The sequence below is a fragment of the Euprymna scolopes genome, chromosome 5 (genome assembly GCF_053919585.1).
Source record: "Euprymna scolopes isolate OS-2025 chromosome 5, ASM5391958v1, whole genome shotgun sequence".
NCBI lineage: Eukaryota > Metazoa > Mollusca > Cephalopoda > Sepiida > Sepiolidae > Euprymna > Euprymna scolopes.
This window is the reverse complement of record NC_136486.1, coordinates 40,150,223-40,173,232: the sequence shown is the minus strand read 5'-3', so window position 1 is coordinate 40,173,232 and position 23,010 is coordinate 40,150,223. Positions and strand designations below refer to the sequence as shown.

The window sequence follows — 23,010 nt, the reverse complement described above, 5'->3', positions numbered from 1 at the left end:
GTGCGTGTGTGTGTGTGTGTGTGTGTGTGTGTGTGTGCACGCGCGTGAAAAATTCTATTGAAAGAGAAAAAAAGAATTGCATGCAAACAGGCATATCCAAACTCGCACATAAACACACAGGCGTTTAGCACATCACTACTGCACATATGCACTTGCATCCTTCTCGTTTCTGCTCTACTCGTTGGTGGCAACATTAAAAATAAAAGAAATGCGCAAAAATCAGAACTAAATTAATACGGCGGGTTATTTTACCGTTTATATTTATTATTAATACTAGTAGTAGTAGTAGTAGTATGGTCAAAGGTAGATAAGTCTTGCCTTCATTTCATCGTTGTATATAGATTTTATACATTTAAGGGAAATAACTCTCTGTAATATATTAGAATATTTATTTGCACAAAATATAAAATACATAATGAAAAAATCAGGCACAAGGCCATTCAAGGATTTTATTACATATTTATTATTTATTTTAGAACATATTAATCTAAGGGAAATAACTCTCGACAGAGAGAAAAAGAGTTATTTCCCTTAGATTAATAAATAATAATAATAATAATAATAATAATAATAATCAATAAATAACTAATAAATATATAATAAAATGCTCTCTATCTCTATATAAATAAAATGAACTCATTTTTTCCCATCTGATTTTGACATTAATAGGATTAAAAATCAAGATATTTCATGCAAATATAATATGCACAAACGGCAGAACAATATCTGAGGTGTGTTATAGGCTTATTATTTCTCAAATTCCTCGATAATCTTAGATTTCTATACTTTTTCTGCTGAGAAGTCACGGCCAAAATCGATTAAGATCAATGGAAGTGGTAAAATATTTTCTCTCTAATAGATTCCTCCTCCCCCTGCCACCACTTAACACCGTTTGGGGATCGTTCACAAGGAACAGTTGAGAAGAGAACACCGGTTTGGCTTCGTAGTTCTTTCATGTGAAGTTATTTAAAATCACTAAACTAAGCTGCAGTGCTCTGTGGCGTAGTGGTTAGCGTGCTGGACAATTCGCATTATATTTTCACGTTCGCGCCGACCTACCGTAGTCGTTTTTTTTTGTTTTTTGTTTTTTCCTAAACAACTGGAATGGACTTTTCTTGGTGGCCGAACTGTTAACGTTGCAGATGTTTTTTTTGTTTTTTTTCACACTTTATTTTCCTACTTTTACTCATGACTCCGGGTTTGATCCTTCCTACTTACCTACCATAACATTTTTTAAAACTCCCCCCCCCCCGTCCCGGAAACAAACACTCGGGCAACGCCGGGTACCCCCGCTAGTATATAATATTAAAGATTATAAGGTAAATTTTTACGACGTGCCCCAGCGTATTATAAACACCCCAACCTCCCCATGTTAAAAACGGCTTTCGAAATGAACATTCCCCAACCTCGAAAACCGATCTTAACATGGGGAGGTTGGGGGGGGGTCTAAAAGCCGTTCTTAACATGGAGTGGGTGGAGGTGTTTATACTACGCTGGGGCAGATCATAAAAAATACCGATCATAATTTATATTTATATAAATATATACAGTTATATTTATATAAATTTATATAAATATACTAGACTACCCGTGACCCGTTGGATCAGTATCTTATATTGGCTATGGAATTAATGTATGAGCGTGACACTTGTGATGTAAAGAAAATAGTTTTTTGTGACATAACAGAAACATTTCTATGAAATTATATTAAAATGAAAAATAATATAGATAGATTTCTATGAGTCATTCTGTTTATAATTGTTTATTTTTGAAAAAAATAACTTACAGCCATTGAATTATAAGTGGTCTGCCATACTTATAGGTAAATGCGCACTGAACAGATACCATAATACTTAAAATTAAAATCAAATGTTGATACATCTTTTAATTTAAGCGTGGAAAAAAAACAAGACGCTGAAAATGTACACACTAAGACAATACGTTTTATTGTCGCGTTGATTATTTATTTGTAATGCAAATTAAAAAAAAACATATTTTGGGAGTTATTTATTTATGTTGGTAGTGTAGAAGAAAATGTATGAATGTTTTTTTAAGAAAGGTGTATTAAAAAATGGAGAATAATTTTTTTAAAAAAAAAAGGAAGGCGATGGGTAAATTGCCATTGTAAAATGCTCTTATGGTTGTCAACAGGTTAAAGTAGATTTATTTGTAAGAAAATTGCGTTAAAATAACTTAAACGTAATACGGAAATGAACGATGTAAAAAAAAAAAAGCAGAAAGTATTAACAATTATTCATTTAGATAATTTAAACCCAAAAAAATAATTGGGACGCTGAAAATGTACACAGTAAAACAATATGTTTTATTGTCACGTTGATTATTATGGGTTTATATTTATGTACGCATGCACAACCGGAAGTCGTAAACCAGATTTTGGGTTATAACACCCGTTACAAGGTCATTTGAGTTTTATAATTATATAGATTTATATAAATTTATAAATATATAATAAAATACTCTCTCTATATAATATAAATATAATTTATGTTTATATTTATAAAAAAATTTATATAATAAATATATAATAAAATACTCTCTCTCTCTCTCTCTCTCTCTCTCTCTCTCTCTCTCTCTCTCTCTCTCTCTAGCATTTTCGGCTACCATATCGTCAGTTTATTTCAATCGTCTTTTGTCATTTCAAAATTCTCCAAGTGCTCTTATTTTCACGAATAACATTAATAATAGAATGATCTGAGTCATAACAAAATGCTCTCTCTATATAATATAAATAAGTCCTCATGTGTGCAGGTTGGGGTGAAGGTAACTCATGAACAACAGGATGTATTGTAGAGAAAGTATTTCTGTAAAATTGTAAATTTCTTTTAACTCATTATTCATAATCTAAACTTATGTGTATACCACTGGATGCAGGTCCAGATCATACCCAGGGCTGATTTTTTTTTTTTTCTTGTTAAAAAGATCTTAACATAATTTTGTGTCATTCAACTGTGATTTAATTCTCATTAAAATGAGAATAACTAAATCCAGTGCACGGCTTTGTACTTCCCCAGTGGACAGAGAATTTATATGAAAAAGCTAAGTTTAACCCTTATAAAAAATTTTAAAAATATCGCATGAATCTAAAGATTACTTTATTAGCATTGGTTTCCTGATATGTTTTTTAATCAGAATTCTTTCTGGAAACAAATCAGATACTTACGGGAGAGACCACATGAAGGTTGCCAACATCCTAAATGAAAGCGATTTTTGTGGAATGAGCTAGATTCGAACTAGAGACACCCAGGTTGAGACTGGCGTCCATAACAATACAAAATCTTAAATCACTGTCTAAACCCCCTAAAAGTGGTTAAAAATCTAAAAATAAAAATAAAAAAAAGAATTTGTATGAGTCGGCATGGTATGAGTTTGTTAATCGATTCTTTTTTTTTTGTTGTTGGCATTTTTGTAGGTGGAGGGAGGACTTACGATCAGGTGGAGGTTGCCAACATCCCTCAGTAAAAGCAGTGCTATGGAACTTGTGTAAGAACGATTAATCATAAGCGGAATCAAGAATTGAAAAAAAATCAGAATCAAAAAAATTTTTCCAATGTCCAAAACGATTCTTTTAATTGCATTTTTGTCTGTTTTTGTTTAAAACTTTATTTTCTACGACTCGTATTAACGATGTAATGATAAAAATTTGATTTTAAACTATCAGTGAAACTTAAACCTATAGATCACCTCACAGGTGTCTTTTTACGTTTGCGAACATGTACGAACACATTACATAAGTTCTTACGTTAATCCGACTCCCCACTCCCACCCAAATAAAACAGCAAATCTATATTTCGAAATTTTAAAAAGAATCGGGATTAGTAACTGTATCGGAATCAGGAATTTAGAACAGAATCTGCAATTGTATCAGAATAGGCTGGTTGTTTTTGTTTTACGGCATATCAACCCCTTTTCAGGTTATTTAATGCCGAATCCAGTTATTTTGAAGAAAAATTTTTTAATAGAATATATATTATTTTTCAATTCGGTTTCTATTAAACCCATAGTTGGGACCCTAACAGGTACTACCACTCTGACCCAGAGTGGACCTGGGAGCAATGGCAATTAAAGGGTGGCTCCACACTCCCCAAAGCCCGCAAGCTGGGGCCTCACCATTGGATAGAGTTTAAGGTCATATCCAGGATCGTGTCAGAATAGGGGAAAAATGTTGGAACTCTCATCCCTATATGGAACCAACTGGATCTAAACCTGGCACACCCAAGTTGCCAGTCCACATGGATATCTACTTAAAGTACTGTTGCCACCCCGCCACTAAAAGTAGTTAGTGTGTACATAAACAGACAGACAGACAAACAAACACAGACGACTCTCATAATAGTATTAGTATTAGATTAAAAAAAAAAAATTTTTAAATCGATTTCATACTTGAGTGTCGTAGCGAATGTTGCCTGGTGGTTTATGCATCCAAAGGATTCGCTTGATGTAATCAGACATTTTTTGATATGGAATGCCTTGCCGGACAATTACCGACATCAACTGTCCAGCTGCAAGAGAAAATAAAACATTAATTTATTTTGTCTAATGGAATAATTATCACGCACATAGCAAGGTTAACAGGGAAAATAATAAATAAATACTTCAACAGATATCGAGGATAAAAAGGTTTTCTAAACAAAGGATGCAAGATTAATAGAGAAGTTTAGCAATCATTAAGTTGAGCTAGAAAGTCTTGTGAGATCTCGTTAATTCTCGTCTATTTTTGTTAGTTTACTCATTACATAAATCCAGTTATGCGCACACATCTGTTTGTCTGAACCGCCATCTTTGTTTTCCTAGCATAAAAAATAAAACAAAAACATAATTGCCTGTTTTTAAGAATTTTTTAAGGATAACCAATAACAGCAAACAAGGGAGATCAGTCTAAAAGCTTATTACAAAGGAATAGAACTCTTACATCTCAATACAAAGGAGGTAACGGTTTTACTATATTAATGACTAAATGACTAAATTAATGGACGACTAATTGCTGTTGCTGCTTATTTATTTTTTTTTTTATTATTTTTGTTTTTTGCTATTCAAGCAATTTTGACCCAGGCGATCTCCTGTGTTTTCCAGTAGAAAATATCGTAGGTTCATACCTAAAAAGATTTTTTATAATAAACTAGATTTTTTTATCTCTTGAGCCTGAAAAAAAATACAAATATATGTTCAGACAAGGTATCTTTTTCTTTAAAATTTGAATATTTTAAATGCAATAACAAATCTACGTAGCATGAAAGTAGGAAATCTTTGTAAAGAGTAAACAAAGTAAATAGAAACACAGGTATTTATATATAAAAAAAAAATATTTAAAAACAGGCAATTATGTTTTTGGTTATTTTCAAGTTTAGTCACCCTGTGTTTACAAAGGTTATGTGCAGCAGAGCCGTCAGCTGCAAAATAAGTTTTTTATGTTTCAATTTTTTTTTTTTTTCAAATTTTATTTTTTTAAATAAGCAAATGAACAAAAAAATTGGGTTATCAATTTTTTTTTTTAATTATTATTTGTTTATTTTCAAAAATACAATTTAAAAAAAAATGAACAAAACTTGTTTTATTTTGCAGCCAATAGCTCCACACATAGACTTTGTAAACACAAGATGACTAAACTTGAAAGTAACCATTTTTTTTTTTCAATCCAATGTGCCACTTTTGGGAGAACTGAGTTTTCGCCACATTTAAAATGGACTTTATTTTTAATTCTGCCCTCATGGAGAGGCAAGTAAATAACTTTTTTTTTAAAAATTAGAATCAATTTTCTTGGATTCTTATGTCAAAAACAAGTAGCAATCGATTTTCTAATTTAATATTAATTAATTTACCTATCAATGAATTAGCTGCTGTAAAAAAGACGTTATAAAAAGACTGTAGGACAGGGGAGTGGTTGGCAGCAAATCGAACAAGACGAATGTAAAATGTTGTGAGTATGCTGTCAATTTTTTTTTTTTTTTTTCTAATGAGATTATCAACTACTTCAGCAGAAATGTAAAGTTGATACGACCAATGTGAGAGTCAGATTTTGATGAAAAGTTTCATTGTCATGAAACAGACAGATTTAAAATACGATTTGGGTTGAACTTTATGAAAAGCATTGTCATCATGAAATGGAGAGATTAAAATACCATTCAGGTTTCACTTTATGAAAAGCATCGTTGTTGTGATATAGAGAAAAAATTTGATTTAAGTCAAACTTTTGGGACATACGTCATTAAGTTATGAAGAGGATTAAGTTACAAATTAAGCTGGACTTTTTCTTTTTAGAATTAGTGTCGTTGTGCCGTGTGGGCTAATTGTGTCTAGTCTAGTGTTCCAAAGGCTAATAGTATCCAACAATGTTGTTCTAGCCATGTAGTGAGTGCTAGCTTTTTTTTTTTTTTTACATAGGCATCACCACTTATCAAGGCCAAGACGCCACTCGAGGATAAGGGTTAAAAAGTGTACAGTAGGAATTGGACAATATAGTAACCGTTAGTAATGGAGATTCGGTAAATTTGTTAACTTATATGGAATGGCTCATCAAAAACTTGTTTACGTTAGACTTGAAGACAACCATATTGTAGTCAGCTGGAAAGCAGAAAAACGGAAGACAATTCCATAGGCATGCAGTTCTAATAAAGAAGCTTTGCTCATGGAATCTACGCTTAGGTTTAGGTACAGATAAAGAGTGGGGGAAACTAGTGATAGTGTTTTCTGCTAGACAGGTGTTTCTTATCTTTAATATAGGCACATATTCCATTCCCATGGCGATCTTGGGGGTCAGATTTGGAAGTTAAGTTAGAGTATCCTTTAATTACGAAATCATCTAGGGAAATGGTTTGTCCAATGCCAGTTTAACTTACAAATAATGTCTGGTTTAGTCTCCTGTAATTGGGTTTCAACCTCTGGAAGGTTAGAACGTAGACTCCTGATGTGAGAGAAGGAGACCTGGTAGTGGAGGTCTACATTAGAAGTTGGAGATCCAGGTTTAATCGTGTTAGCGAATCCCTTTTAAAGTTTTCTAATTTGATATGGCTTAGATCTTCTGTGTAATTTTTAATTTCACGAGTTTGTAAAAATTTCGTTAAGCAAATTAACCAAATTTCTTTTACCACTATCCCCAAGTCAGAGTAGCAAGTTTGTAAAACCATATCTAAATGCCTAAAAAAGTAGAATGTCTCCCTTCAACAAAAAGTTTGATTGCATTATTTATTAAAAAAACATTCCAATTATAGAAAACTGTTTTAATTTGTTGTTGCTGTTATTATTATCATTATTATTATTATTATTATTATTATTATTATTTACTCACTAGGAGTAGGCACACAGGCCATCATCAAAAATTTCTCTTTGATAACAACTTGTGACATTCTCTGGAGTCTGAGTGACAACAAGTATGCCAAGATTTCCAGTACTCTTCACCTATTTCAATAACCTTCGCAGTTAAATTTGCATTATCGCAACAGCCGTTTACCACTGATTTCTCATTGGCAGAGACCAGTGATCTTCACTGGAATTTTGCACTCATTCAGCGGAGGTCTGTCTAATGCTTTCACTTCTCGGTCATTCCATACTCCTTGACCCTCTTCACTTATTTGGTGTGGCGCCAGTTTATGGTGAAACACACAAAAAAGAAGGAGGAGGGGAAGGCAGGGGCACGGTTAACTTACAATTATATAGTTTCACTTTTCGTGATTCCATATGATGTCCTTTTGTGTTTTTATTTTATTATCATCACTATCATCATTATTATTATTATCATTGTCATTATTATTCAACACTTACTAGGAGTAGTTCTCACATAGGTCATCATTAGAGATTGCTCACTGTCAACAATCTATGGGGTTCCCTGGAGTCTGAGTGACAAGTCTCCCTACAGTTCTAGTACTCTCCACTTTCGATAATCTTTGCAAATAAATTTTAATCATCGCAGAAGCCACTTGCCATTGATTTTTTGCAAGCAATGACGACTGGTCACTGGAATTTGAGTGGCAATAAGCCTCCTCGAGGTCCCAGTTCCCTTTCATAGTCGAGATTTGTTTAGTACTTTGTCTCCCCGGTCGTTTCATCCTTCCTGATTCTTCTTGTGTGGTGTTCTTCATTAAATCCAGAGTAAGGTCGGCTCTTCCCGCTAGTTTTATAATAAAACTAAATAAACAACTTCTTAAAAAAAAAGCAACAAGCATATGGACTTACAGTAATCATCTGTTAAAATATATTTTCTTTTCTTTGTCTTTGAGCGAAAACATTTAATCCAAACTCTCCAAAGGATAATTATCACCAACAAGCAAATGATGGGTGTAATCACATAAAGTAGCAGCTTTTTATCTTTCTTCTTTTCAAGGATCAGTGTTATGGTTATTGAATGTAGCGTCACCTGCGAGGAAGGGAAAGAAAATGGTAAAACAAACATGATTTTTACTTTAGGGTGGCAAAGTAAGGGAGATAACTTATCTCAACCTATTTTTATTTTTTATTTATTTATTTATTTTTTTTTTACAATACAGTGATACGTCGGTGATCGAACAACTCAGTGTTCAAACCAAAAGTTGGAGATTTCATTGCCTCGGTAGTTGAACGAAATTTCGAAGTTCGAACAGCCAGCTTCACTTCAAATGTAAACAAGCGGCAGTGTTACTCCATGAAATGTTGTATTTCATACTGGTCGTGATACTTTTGAAGTGTAGTGTGACGAAGCAACCCCACTCCAACAACATCGCCATGCAAGTCTGTAATTTGCGACAAGAGTTATATTTAGAACAGAGTCATCACAACCCCTTCAACAGTCTAGATAGTGTCCGAGTTATTTTAAGCACATCAGCGTGGCACTAAAACCACATAATTCGATTGGTCGACCCCTTTTTTGCGTGGGACGACAAAGGATCTTGAGGTGTCCAAAAAGTAAAAAAAAAAAAAAATGTCAGTAGATCTCAATAAGACGAATGAAGCAGGCATATCTCAGGACGACAGTAATTAATTACACAAGAAAAAACTTTGCTTCTAAAGTCTTTACACAAAGCCAAACCGATTATTTGAACCACAAAGAAGAAATGGACATCCTTTTACCATTATATGTATACATTCTCAAAGTTTACAGATAAAAAGAGTTAAAAATTCTGAAACCAAATAATTCTATTTTAGTTAATTTAAAGGGGGAAATATCGTTTCGGTTGGCAAACATTTCGGTGTTCGAACAAACATCTGGAACGAATTATGGTCGAGTACCGAGGTACCACTGTATTTGATTTTAACAAAGATTTCCTATATTTCTTCAACCTTCATCTTTTTTTTTTTTAACATTTTTTTTTTTTCAACAATTAATTTTTTACTGCAAAAAATAACAAAGACATTTTTGACTGTTTTGAAATAGAAATGAAAACATTTTTTATTGCCTAGTTAAATGAAAACAAATTTTTTTATTGGAAGAAACAAAGAAAAACAACACTAAAATACAAATAAACAAAAATGAATGTGGATTAAGACTTCGAATCCTCTTAAAGCTATTAATCTATATATTAATAGGATAACATGTATATTATTTATTCTGTGTCATGCTTACATTGTCGTTTAATTGTTATGGACTTCCATTTCTTGTAATAAATAATTTTACTAAGAATTCTTCATAAGTTTTTGTTTCGGTTTCGATTATAGTTGAAGGAATTTAAGTTATATTTACATATATTTTTTTCATAAGTTTTTGTTTTGGTTTCGATTCAAGCCGATGCACCAAAGTCATATGGATATATTTTTTTTATTTTGGAAATCACAACTGTATCACAACTGTATAATATATAAAAATCAATAAAACATTTAATCTATAATAATATATACGAAATCTGCAAGAATTAAAATATCATATTTAAACATACTTTACAACCAGGCTATGCCGGGCGTCCTTGCTAGCTTAGATAAATACTTTCGCAGTTTTAACAAAAGAGTTACAATAATATCAGAGCATCTATTTATGCTGAACATCTACAGAATGTCAACATCAATATATTACACATGAATGAGTCCCCTGTGGAATTTCCACAGGTCCCACTAGTTACAATTTTTATATTAAAATGAAAAACTCATCTCCCATATTGATCTTATTTTATACATCTAATATAAATTATCCCAAAGAATTGTCTATCAGGTTTCTCTGATTCTCATCTTTAAAGTGATTTTTTTTGTGTTGTTGACTTGCTGTTCCTTTCATCTTTCTTAATCATCTTTTTGTTTTGTTTTGGAATACTGTGTCTGTTTTATTATTGGCTCACAAGGAGCTTTCACACAAGTCATCAAAGATCTCTCCTTGACAATAACTTGTGGTGTTCCTTAGAAGCTGAGTGACATTATTATTATTATTATTATTATTATTATTATTATTATTATCATCATTATTATTATTCACTCACTAAGAGTTTTTACATAGGCCATCATCAAAGAATTCTTTGAGAACAACTTGTGGTGTTCCCTGGAATCTGAGTGACAACCAGTCTCCCCAGATTCCCAGTACTCTCCACCTCTTTCGATTACATTTGCAAACTAATTTGCGTTATCGCAACAACCATTTACTATTAATTTCTCATCGGTAACGGCCATTGGCCTTCACTAGAATTTGAGTACAATAAGCTTTCCCTGAGTCCCAGTTCTCCTCACACTCATCCAGTGAAGGCCTGGTTAGTGCTTTCTCTCCTCTGTCTTTCCATCCTCCTTGACCTTTCTACTATTTGGTGCGGTGCCAGATGTACTGACGCCAGTTTTTCTTTCTTGGGAGAGGAGGGGAAGTGGGAATAGGTACTTTTCACTTGAGTGTATCAGTTCTCTTAGTTGCGCCTTTTTGTTTCACTTCTGTTGTGGTTTATATATGCCAGGTTAGAATTTGTCATTCATGTAGTGTAGTTACCGTTCGTTGCTGCTACTGCTGCTTCATTATTATTGTTATTTGGTAGTCTCTAAAGAACATCCCAATAAACCAGAGACAATATTTTTGTGGTACTAGTTGCAAAATGCGCATAAGATGATAAAGGGAAAATGTATAGGCATTCACTGAAATAAAACCTTTTTAAAAAAACAAACAAAACTTATGATTGTGGATTGATTATTTCCTTTGATTATTGCGATACAAGGAAGTAAATAGTCTATTTATGTAAAAAAAAAAAAAAAAAAAAAAAAAAGGAAGGAAGGAAACATTTCTGGAAGTGCAAAAATTTAAACTTTAAAAAAGTGAGGTTTTCAAGTCTGGTTGCAGGAATGAGAAAGAAAATCGAATCCATGATGAAAAATAAACTTTTTGCAAAACTGATGAGATTCTTTGAATTTCAATTTCCTCTCAAACCCCCTCACACTTAAACCTTAAAATTTTAGACATTTTCTAGAATCAAAATCTTGTAATAGATTTTTTTATCAAATTGGAATAAGGATTCTAAACTTAAGGCCAAGTATCAGTATATTTTTATTTAAATCTTCTTAAAAAGATAATAACAGTAGTGCTAAACTATTCAGTTTGAAGAATTAATTTTATCCATTCTGAGATTGGTATTCTTTTAGTAAATTAAAAAAGAAAAGATACATACGTTTATAGTGCCTTCAGTGTTTTTATCTTGGACTGTACATTTAATATAATTAGACTCCAGATTTTGTATCGTACAATTTTCAGTCTTAGTTATAATGGTGTATTCTGCTTTAGTGGCAGCTTTATTTAAATTCTCTCCCTGAAAAAGAAATAAAAAATAAACTTTCATATATCTTCAACTAGTAGGCTTCCATTTTTATCTCTTTTGCATAAAACTAAAGTAAATATTGCCCGAATTTGGACTCTTACATCTAGAACTGTGTTCCCAAATTCATTATACTCGGTTAATTAGTTTGAGCATGAATACTGTACATCCAAATATATGAACATATAAACGTACCTCACTTTATATGGCTAAAGCCTAGCTAACCAGTGTTTTGCTGTTGCCCAAGAAAGCTGATTAGCTCAAGAAATTCCATGCCCCAACATTGAAATATTGAATTATTTGTTGCTCGTAGCTGTCCGGCTCGAAAACAGACCTCACGATGTTAATATAAACAGTTAGTTGGCTTGCTACCAGGACATAGGATTTGGTTTAATGGAGGACTTTTTTTTCTTTTAAAAAAAAATAAGTGACACTGTTCAAAGTCAATTTTGGCACAAAAAAAATGCAAGCACAAAAACAATTTTTTTTCTTCTGATTATTTAGATTATTGGAACTATTAAAATACTAAAATTATTAGGACCACTAAAAATAATAAAATTATAATAACCATTAAAAATACTAAAATTATTGGACCATTAAAAGCACTAAGATTATTAATACTACCAAAAGTATTAAGATTATAGGACCACTAAATGTACTAAGCTTATGTGGATAACATTATTGAGACTGCTAAAAAGTACTAAGTTTGATGAACTATTAAAAGTACTAATATTATTGGATAACTAAATGTACTAAGATTATTGGACTACTAAAAGAACTAAGATTATTAAACTACTAAAAATACTAAGATTATTGGCTTACTAAAAATACTAAGATTATTGGCTTATTAAAAATACTAACATTATTGGACTGCTAAATGTACTCAGATTATTGGATCACTAAATGTACTAAGATTATTGGGGCTACTAAAAACACTAACATTATTGGGACCACTAAAAGTACTAACATTATTGGGACCACTAAAAATACTAAGATTATTAGACCACTAAAAGTAATAACATCATTGGACTACTAAAAGTAAAAAGATTATTGGACTACTAAAAATACTAAGATTATTGGATTACTAAAAGTACAAACATTGCTGAACTACTAAAAATATTATTAGAACCGCTAAAAGTACTAAGATTGATGAACTATTAAAAGTACTACGTTTATTGGGACCACTAAAAGTACTAACATTATTGGACCACTAAAAGTACTAACATTATTGGACCACTAAAAGTACTAACATTATTGGACCACTAAAAGTACTAACATTATTGGACCACTAAAAATACTAATATTATTGGCCACTAAAAGTACTAAGATTATTGGACTACTAAATGTACTAAGATTATTGGGGCTACTAAAAACACTAAAATTATTGGGACCACTAAAAGTACTAACATTATTGGGATCACTAAAAATACAAAGATTATTGGGACCACTAAAAATACTAAGATTATTGGACCACTAAAAGTAATAACATTATTGGATTACTAAAAATGCTAAGATTATTGGATTACTAAAAGTACTAACATTGTTGAACTACTACAAATATTATTAGAACCGCTAAAAGTACTAAGATTGATGAACTATTAAAAGTACTACGTTTATTGCGACCACTAAAAGTACTAACATTATTGGACCACTAAAAGTACTAACATTATTGGACTACTAAATGCACTAACATTATTGGGACCACTAAAAATACTAAAATTATTAGACCATTAAAAGTAAAAAGATTATTGGACTACTAAAAATACTAAGATTATTAGATTACTAAAAGTACAAAGATTGTTGAACTACTAAAAGCACTAAGATTATTGGACTACTAAAAATATTAATATTATTGTATCCACTGGAATGCTCTTCCACTCTTCAGTTATGACATCGTGGAGCAGGCGGATATTTGAGACTTTGCGCACCTCCACCTTCTGCTTGAAGATGCGCCAAAGATGTTCCAGTGAGTTCAAGTCTGAAGACATGCTTAGCCATCACCTTTACCCTCAGCCTCTTCAGTAAAGCAGTGGTTGTCTTGGATGTGTGTTTTGCGTCATTGTCATGCTGGCACATTGCTCTGTGACCCAGTTTCTGGAGAAAGGGGATCGTGCTCTGCTGTAGTATTTGACAGTACATGTTGAAGTTCATGTTTCCCTCAATGAAATGTAACTCTCCAATACCTGCAGCTCCAGACCATGACATTCCCACTACCATGCTTGACTGTAGGTATGGTACACTTATCTTTGTACTCCTCACCTGGTTGCCACCACACATGCTTAAGGCCATCAGAACCAAACAAATTAAATTTCGTCTCAGCACACCAATTTGAGGAGTACAAAGATAAGTAAAGGTGATGGACTGGCCAAGCATGTCTCCAGACTTGAACTCAATATAACATCTTTGGGGCATCTTTAAGCAGAAGGTGAAGTGTGCAAATCTCAAATGTCTGCCAACTCCACGACGTCATAATTGAAGAGTGGAAGAGCATTCCAGTTGCTACATGTGAAGCTCTAGTAAACTTCATGCCCAGGAGAGTAAAGGCAGTTTTGGATAATGATGATGGCCACTCAAAATATTGAGAGTTGACATGTTGTATGTTAATATTGACAACTTTTCGTAAGGGGGTGTACTCACTTTTGTTGCCAGGGATTTAGCTCTTAATGGCTATACTTTGAGTTATTTTGAGGGGAAAAATAAAGAAACTCTGTTATATATGCTGCAGACAGACTACTTTTCATTGTGTCAAAATATCATTTTTTCAGTGTTGTCCCATGAAGAGATATACTTAAATATTTGAAGAAATGTGAGGCGTGTACTCATCTTTGTGATATATATATATATATATATATATATATATATATATATATACAACTACTTATTTACTCACGTAAAATTAATATACGAAAGTATAGATTTATGCGTAAACTTGAAGTATTTACTTCAAAAGTGCTCAATACGTAGGTAGAGCTAGTTAGTAATTTATAAAATATATATGGCGATTAAGCTACACTGAATATTCTGCGTTTCATCCACTATAGGGTTCGTCAGGCTTATGCGCGAATTCTGTGGTTGTTTCTCGTTTTTATATATGTTGAGGATTTTCGTTAGCCAATCAGCTTTCTAGTATCCACCATGTAAATTATGCCTCCATGAAAAATTTGCTGTCCTGCACTTTAAAGAACCCCAAAATCTATTAAATTGTAGACGAGAAATAGCAAACAATTGTGTTCACAAAATAAAACTTACTCTAGGATAGCGATACAAAATAGCTTTAAAACTAACAAAAACAATAGAAAACAAACAAATAAATAAATTAAATAAACATGAATATACATAAACGACCACATATATATATATATATATATATATATATATATATATATATATGTATGTATGTGTGCATGTATGTGTGTACACATATGTATATTTATATATATATAAAAAAAAAAAAAGAGCAGAAATGAGGAAAATCGTCTGCCTTAAACCACTAACCTAGTTCTAAAACAGATCCTTTGTTCGATAAAATGCATGCCCATCGGCTGATAGGAAGGGGCGCGGTGGATACTAGAAAGCTGATTGGCTAACGAAAATCCTCAACATATATAAAAACGAGAAACAACCACAGAATTCGCGCATAAGCCTGACGAATCCTATAGTGGATGAAACGCCAAATATTCAGTGTAGCTTAATCGCCATATATATTTTATAAATTACTATATATATATATATATATATATATATATATAATAAAAAGCAAGTTATCCCTATATATATAAAATGAACTCATTTTTCCCCTTTGATTTTGACCTCAATAGGATTGAAAATCAAGACATTTCATGCAAATGTAATATGCACAAACTGCAGCACATTATCTGAGGTGTGTTGTAGGCCTATTACCTCGATAATCATGGATTCCTATATTTTTTCTGGTGAAAGTTCACGGCCAAAATCAGTTATAATCTATGAAAGTTGTAAAATCTTTTCCCTCTATTAAATTCCTCCTACCCCCGATACCACTTACACTGTTGGGGATTTGTTCGCAAGGGACAGTATGAAGAAACACCAGTTTAAGCGTATCAAAGGGTTATTTATGCTTTCTGTTTTTCTGATTTCTTTTTTTGAAGAAGTTGTATGTTTGTTCGTTTTTTTTTGTTTTTTTTTTGTTTTTTTTTGGTTTTGCCAATTATATACACAAATTTAACATCGTTTTTTCTTTTATTTTCATTTTGATTTTGATATTAAAACAGGGTTACTTCTTCGCTTATTCTTTACTTTGCACACTCACCTCCAAACACCCGGGCAACTCCGGGTACCACCGCTAGTATTATTATATTATGACAATAACCTTTTTTAACCAAACTTTTATAATAATAAAAAACAAGTTATATTTATGTCACAACAATAAAATTTTTTAAACCAAACTTTGTATTAATATATTTTTTTTTCATGAATGGTTTATTGAAGCAATGCTCGCTTGTGTGATATTTGTTTAAATATGTTTTGTTCCTTACATCAAAAAATTACCTTGTAATTTTGCCCTTGTGGAGAGGCAAGCAAATAGCAAAGATTTTTTTTTTGTATAAAAAATAAACGTTATAAAAACATTTCGAAATAAAATTATGTATTTTATAATTGATCATTATGTCATTTTCATAAAATTGACTCAGTCTATAAGGATTTCTTTTCATTGACTGCTGACAGGAAAGATCAGCGTCCTGATAATAATCAATAAAAAAAAAAAACTACTTCATTTTAATTAGGAATGTTTTAATAACTTTTAGTTTTTTTGCCCTTGTGGTGAGTGAGGTAAGCAAATAGCAAAGTTTTTTTATTTTAAAAAATAAATCTTATAAAAAGATTTATATTTTATGAACAGGATCCAAATGTTATGCTGCAAAAGATAATGAAGTAATGCCAGTGTTTAATAAATATTAAATATTAAAAATAGATAATAATTGGATTGAAGAGAAAAACATATCTTGGAAAGTGCAATCCAAATAAAAAAAGAAATGTTATGTGCAATGCGTTTGGGGGGAAAGCATATAAAAGAGACTATTTCTTCAAGGATAAAATATGCGTTAATAGTGGTCGTGTATACTTTAAAATTCACATAGTCGTATGCAAAATAAGTAAAAGAAAAAAGTTGAAGGTGAACTATTTTTTGCTGATAACAAAACAAAGGTAGAAGGAGAAAATAACTTTAAAAAAATGGACAAACTGTAAACTTGTTACTCTATTCATGGATTCATATATAGATAATAAACGAACAAGCATGAAAAAATAAGCTATCCACAGAATTACAGTCCAAAGGAGAACTAAATTGTAACATTTCATCCATGGGGAAAGCTCGAAAGTGTATGTACTTCCTCATTCACAAAATCTGGTCAGATTAGACATGATTGTACTGTTCAATTTCTAGGAATTACGATGAATTCTTTCTGTTGATAAAACAATGAAGCAAACAGAAAAAATCTATTATGGATTTGAGAAACAAATTCCTTCGCATTTTTTTTTTTTTGTATGCTTTTTTTTTAAGGACTCGGTTTGTGCACCAAAAATAGAAGTTCACTTCGAATGAAAAGAAAATATTTAACCAATTTTTAAACTCAAGAGAAAAGTATCATTTTCGACACTAGACGCAAAAAAGGAGAAATTAGAAAGGTTGGAAAAATGGCGTAATTTCTAAATTTGGTTACTCTGAGTGAGCATCGCCAACAGTATATATAAAAAAAGAAAGACTGAAAAGTCAGAGTGTGCGCTGACTTTTCATCAGGTGTTAATGACTGTTTAAAAGACCATGCATATGCACTACAATCTCTAGAATATTCATGAAATTAAATGGTGGTAGAGTATTTTCAAGATTGTGTTGACTGAAATTACGTGCTAATTTATCACTTATCAAGCTATGTCATAATATTTTTGTTATTTTTTAGTGATAAATAACTCCCCTGCAGCCTTGAAGAGTTGCCTCCTATTACATATGCATAAGTTTACTTCCTTTACATGTGCATTTACACGCCATATATATAAAATAGAGTGTAAAAGATAGATTCAGACAAAGTCATAATGAACACAGAAAGTGTTCTTATTTTGAAATGTGGCTGCATAGGAACTTTTAAAAAGAAGAAAAAAAACGGTGAGTAAACTCACTTCCTTTTTGCGCATGCTTATTGATTTCCTCTCTATGATTAAAGTCCAACTTTGTAATGGTTTTACTCACCGGGATGACAACAACATCATCCTCCATTTCTGCATTTTTAAATTTGGGGTTAGGATAATAAACCAAGTTTCTCTGTTGTACATATGTATCCATAATTAGATGTAAAGCGATTTCTGTGGAGTTGCTGGAATCGTTTAGGCTTGGAGAAAGGCATGTCATATGATCACCATTTTTCGTACAATTTTCCGCCTAGAAAATGAAAAGAAAAAGAAGAAACACAGCAGAGATGAAAAAAAGCCTCAGAATGTCAATCGTTATTCTAGATTTGGTATAATGCTGCCAAAAATGGCTCTATAAAATGTGAACATTTAATATTATATTTTAAGATTTGTGTAACAATGTGCCATACTGAATATGTTGGATTATCATAGTGAAAGAGGTGTATTTTTTATAGAAATCGCTCCAGACAAGCATGGCAAAGAACTCTCTGAGGATCTTAAAAAACGTATTGTTGCACTGCATAAAGATGGCCAAGGCTACAAATAGATTGCTAACACCTTGAAACTGAGCTGCCACATAGTGGCTAAGATCATCCAGCATTCTAAAAGAGTAGGGTCCACTCAGAACAGGTCTCGCGTAGGTCATCCAAAGAAGCTGAGCGTCACATCCAAATGCTTTCTTTGAAAGATCAGCATAGGAGTGCTGTTAGCATTGCTGCAGAGATTAAAGAGGTTGGGGCTCAGCCTGTTAGTGTTCAGACCATACGCCACACACTACATCAAATTGGTGTGCATGGCTGTCACACCAGGAGGAAGCTTTTTCTGAAGGCAATACACAAGAAAGCCCGCAAACAGTTTGCTGAAGACATGCCAACAAAGCTCATAGATTACTGAAACCATATCCTATGGTCTGATGAGACGAAATTTAATTTGTTTGGTTCTGATGGCCTTAAGCATGTGTGGTGGCAACCAGGTAAGGAGTACAAAGATAAGTGTATCATGCCTACAGTCAAGCATGGTAGTGGGAATTTCATGTCCAGATCTGCATGAGTGCTGCAGATATTGGAGAGTTACATTTCATTGAGGGAAACATGAACTTCAACATATACTGTCAAATACTGCAGCAGAGCATGATCCCCTCCCTCCAGAAACTGGGTCGCAGAGCAATGTTCCAGCATGACAATGACCCAAAACACACATCCAAAACAACCACTGCTTTACTGAAGAGGCTGAGGGTAAAGGTGATGGACTGGCCAAGCATGTCTCCAAACTTGAACTGAATAGAATATCGTTGGGGCATCTTTAAGCAGAAGGTGAGGTGTGCAAATCTCAAATATCCGCCAGCTCCGCAACGTCATAATTGAAGAGTGGAAGAGCATTCCAGTTGCTACATGTGAAGCTCTGGTAAACTCCATGCCCAGGAGAGTAAAGGCAGTTTTGGATAATGATGGTGGCCACACAAAATATTGAGAGTTGACATATTGTATGTTAATATTGACAACTTTTCGTAAGGAGTGTACTCACTTTTGTTGCCAGGGATTTAACTTTTAATGGCTATATTTTGAGTTATTTTAAGGGGGAAATAAATCAACTCTGTTATACATGCTGCAAACAGACTACTTTTCATTGAGTCTAAACATCATATTTTTCAGAGTTGCCCCATGAAGAGATATACTTAAATATTTGAAGAAATGTGAGGAGTGTACTCACTTTTGTGATACACTGTATATGTATATATGTAATTCAAAAAAAAATAATAAGTTAAATATATAGATAAATTTATTTGTCGATTCAATAAGGAAAACAAGAGTATTTTGTTTTCCTTTTCGAACTAACAAAAAATTATCTATATTTATATGTGTCATATTTTGTTTTGAATTATTATGTTATGCTCCACCTTTAAGTATTGAGCTTTATATACCCTGATAGGTCCCTATATAAAGAGTCATCTGAATTCTTTAAACTCTTTTGCTACTCATATATATATATATATATATATATATATATATATATATATATATATATATATATATATATATATATATAAAGAGAGAGAGAAAGAAATTACAGCCAATTGGACAAAGAGTGTCATTGTTAGAGTGAAAATTTTCTATTTACTTTTTGGGCAGCACATTCTGCATCATCAAGAATCCTAAACCACTTGTACTGACCAAAAGTTTAGGTCACAAAACCACTATTACCATCCTCTTCAGCACTATATTAAACCTTCCTCTTCTCTACAGTGTAAAAGACAATTCTCACTCCTTAACCCTCCCTTACACCTAGTCACCCTGCTTACTGACTCCTCCCCTACCAGCCTGCTGCTACCATCCAAGTAGAGCACTCTGGTGCCTTTTCAACGAGAATGAGGCAAAGTTCACTGAGACGACGTCCAGTACACACATGTTTTGATGACTGCTATACTCATGTCATCTTACCATGTTCGCAGTGTTAACAGAAAATAAAATAATCCTTCAAATTAGTATTTGTGTTGTGTCTTATTCAAACGAGATAACAGCAAATATTACACACTAATCAGCCTCTTCGAGCCAACAAATCCCACACTGGACACCCTACGACCTAGAATCATATTGATGAGTCTTTATGACTACATAATTGAGTACAAACTTGGGTCACACATTTTCACTATTGACACAATAAGTCGTCTGTTTCTACAGGAAGTTATGGATGTTCCAACATCCGGTTGTGTTATATATCTCATTTATCACCTTGACAACTGTATAAGTGGCTCATCTGACATACACACTAGCAAAACTAGGAGCTACGCAACAAAGGAAGCTGATAATCTTTTAAAGGAAACTTATTTTTGTTTAAACTCATGATTTGTGCGTTTTTTTATTTTTTTATTTATTTTTTTTTTTCAGATTTAAAAATTAACCACAAGTCATTAGTTTCAGCAAAATGAGTATAATGATCTCAGAAACAAACAATTTATTTTATGACACAAAAATACGAAAAGACATTTTCATATCCAAAAATCAAGAACTGCTAGCTCTCTCTCTCTCTCTCTCTCTCTCTCTCTCTCTCTCTCTCTCGTTAGAAAATGCAAAATCGCACGTGTCTTTCGCATTTTCTTGCATGTCAGAGAGAGAGAGAAAGAAGTAGAGCTAGCAGTTCTTGATTTTTGGATACGAAAATGTCTTTTCGTATTTTTATCTGATAAAATAAATTGTTTTATTTCTGAGGTCGTTACATGAGTAATTTTCAATATGGCTGACTGAAAACATTTTTACCTGTTTTATTTTACCACAAGGGAGGTCACGTGTTATTAAGACCCAAAGGCAACTCGAGGATAAGGGTTAATGAGTGTCGACTGGCTGGTGAAACAACACTATGATTATCAAGAATGTTGGAACTTGATTAGGATTTCATTATTTAAGAGGACAACCCAACAAGAACTTGTTTACATTGGACTTGTAAACGGCCATATTATAATCAGCTGGTAAATTATATTCCACAGACAGGTAGTTCTGGGAAAGAAACTTTGCTCATGGAATTTTCCTTTAGGTTTAGGCATAGATAGAGAGTAAAGGAAATTGTTAACAGTTGTTGTAGCTAGATGAATGCTCTTGTGAATGTTTGGGGGGGGCATAGATTGAAGCTCAGTCGAGCACCTGCTATTAAAATAACGATAGAGCAAAGATAGACTCGCAACATCTCTTCTGTGAGAAAGAGAAATTAGGGAGAAAAAAAAGAGTCTTGCCCACTAGATTTCAAAGTCGGTTCTCTAGCCTGTCGAGGTAGGATAGAGTGCTCTGAAGCAGAATGGATAATTTTCAACATGGCCGACTGGAAACATCCACAAGATGAATATAATGTACTAATGTAAATCTGCTCATTATTTACAGTGAAATAGCTTTTGGTATTACCATGAGAAACTTATTCTTTTTTACTTAAAATCATGTTAACACTTATAGTAAAACAAAAATGTAATAATAATAATAATAAAACTGCATAATTCTAAGGTAACCTTCCTGCACCCCTGCCTCCACCTGTTTATTTATTTATTTGTGTGTGTATCACCAAAAACTGGCATCACACCAAATAAATAAGGAGGGTCAAGGAGGATGGAATGACTGAGAAGTGAAAGCACTAGCCAAACTTCTGTTGGATGAGTGCAAAGAGGACTGGAACCTTGACGAGGTTTATTGCCACCCAAATTCCAATGAAGACCAATAGTCGCTGCCAATGAGAAATCAATGGTAAGCGACTGTTCCGATAATGCAAATTCAATTGAAAAGTTTATCGAAAGAGGAGGAGAGTACTGGAAATCTGGGAAGACTTGTTGTCACTCGTACTCCAGAGAATGTTACAAGTTGTTCTCAAAGAGAAATTTTTGATGATGGCCTGTGTGACTACTCCTAGTGAGTAAATAATAATAATAATATTAATAATAATAATAATAATAATAATAATAACAGCAACAACAAATTAAAACAGTTTTCTATAATTGGAATGTTTTTTTAATAAATAATGCAATCAAATTTTTTCTTGAAGGGAGACATTCTACTTTTTTAGGCATTTAGATATGGTTTTACAAACTTATAAATAATAATAATAATAATAATAATATCAAATAAGTTATAGCAATCGATTGGCACACACAAAAAAAAATGCTCTCCTTCGAAAAATCTTATTATGAAAAAATGTGAACCTGAAAAAAGAAGAAAATATAACTTACCGAAGCGTCAGGGGAAGAAAGTTGAGCCGAACTGATGTGTGAAAAATATTTTCCCTGGAATTCAATTTCACGTCCACCCCTAATAAAACAAAATGATTGGAAACAATAACAACATGACGACGACGGCAATGATGATGACGATGATGACGATCTATATAATAATAGATTGTCAGTAGCATGAATGAGGATAAATAAAATAATGACTTTAATTGGCTGAGCGTTGGTGTGGACATATCATGCATTTATCCTGACGAATTCCTCCGGGAATGAAACAAACATTTCTGTGTAATCCTAATGAAGGAATACTAAGGCTGTGACAACAGCATATTCTTTTCATTCTTTTGACTCTCGAGTATATATCCGACATGGTAACACACAGTCAATCAACTGAGAACCACATCAGTCTAGATAAACACATATAAGATATTAACGGATATATACTCAAGAGTC

At 32.7% G+C, this 23,010-nt stretch overlaps 1 protein-coding gene across 4 annotated transcripts in view; it reads right to left on the bottom strand.

The window, feature by feature from the left end:
• Nucleotides 1-23,010, bottom strand: part of LOC145276789 (plexin-D1-like) — a 425,273-nt gene that overhangs the window by 268,459 nt on the left and 133,804 nt on the right. For all 4 annotated transcript variants that reach the window (XM_080128091.1, XM_080128089.1, XM_080128090.1 and 1 more), the window contains 5 exons: nt 22,561-22,639; nt 17,920-18,108; nt 11,553-11,690; nt 8,188-8,368; nt 4,402-4,520 (listed from right to left, as the gene is read on the bottom strand). In XM_080128091.1, coding sequence (XP_079984217.1) covers nt 4,402-4,520; nt 8,188-8,368; nt 11,553-11,690; nt 17,920-18,108; nt 22,561-22,639 — 706 coding nt within the window. The remainder of the gene's footprint in view (nt 1-4,401; nt 4,521-8,187; nt 8,369-11,552; nt 11,691-17,919; nt 18,109-22,560; nt 22,640-23,010) is intronic.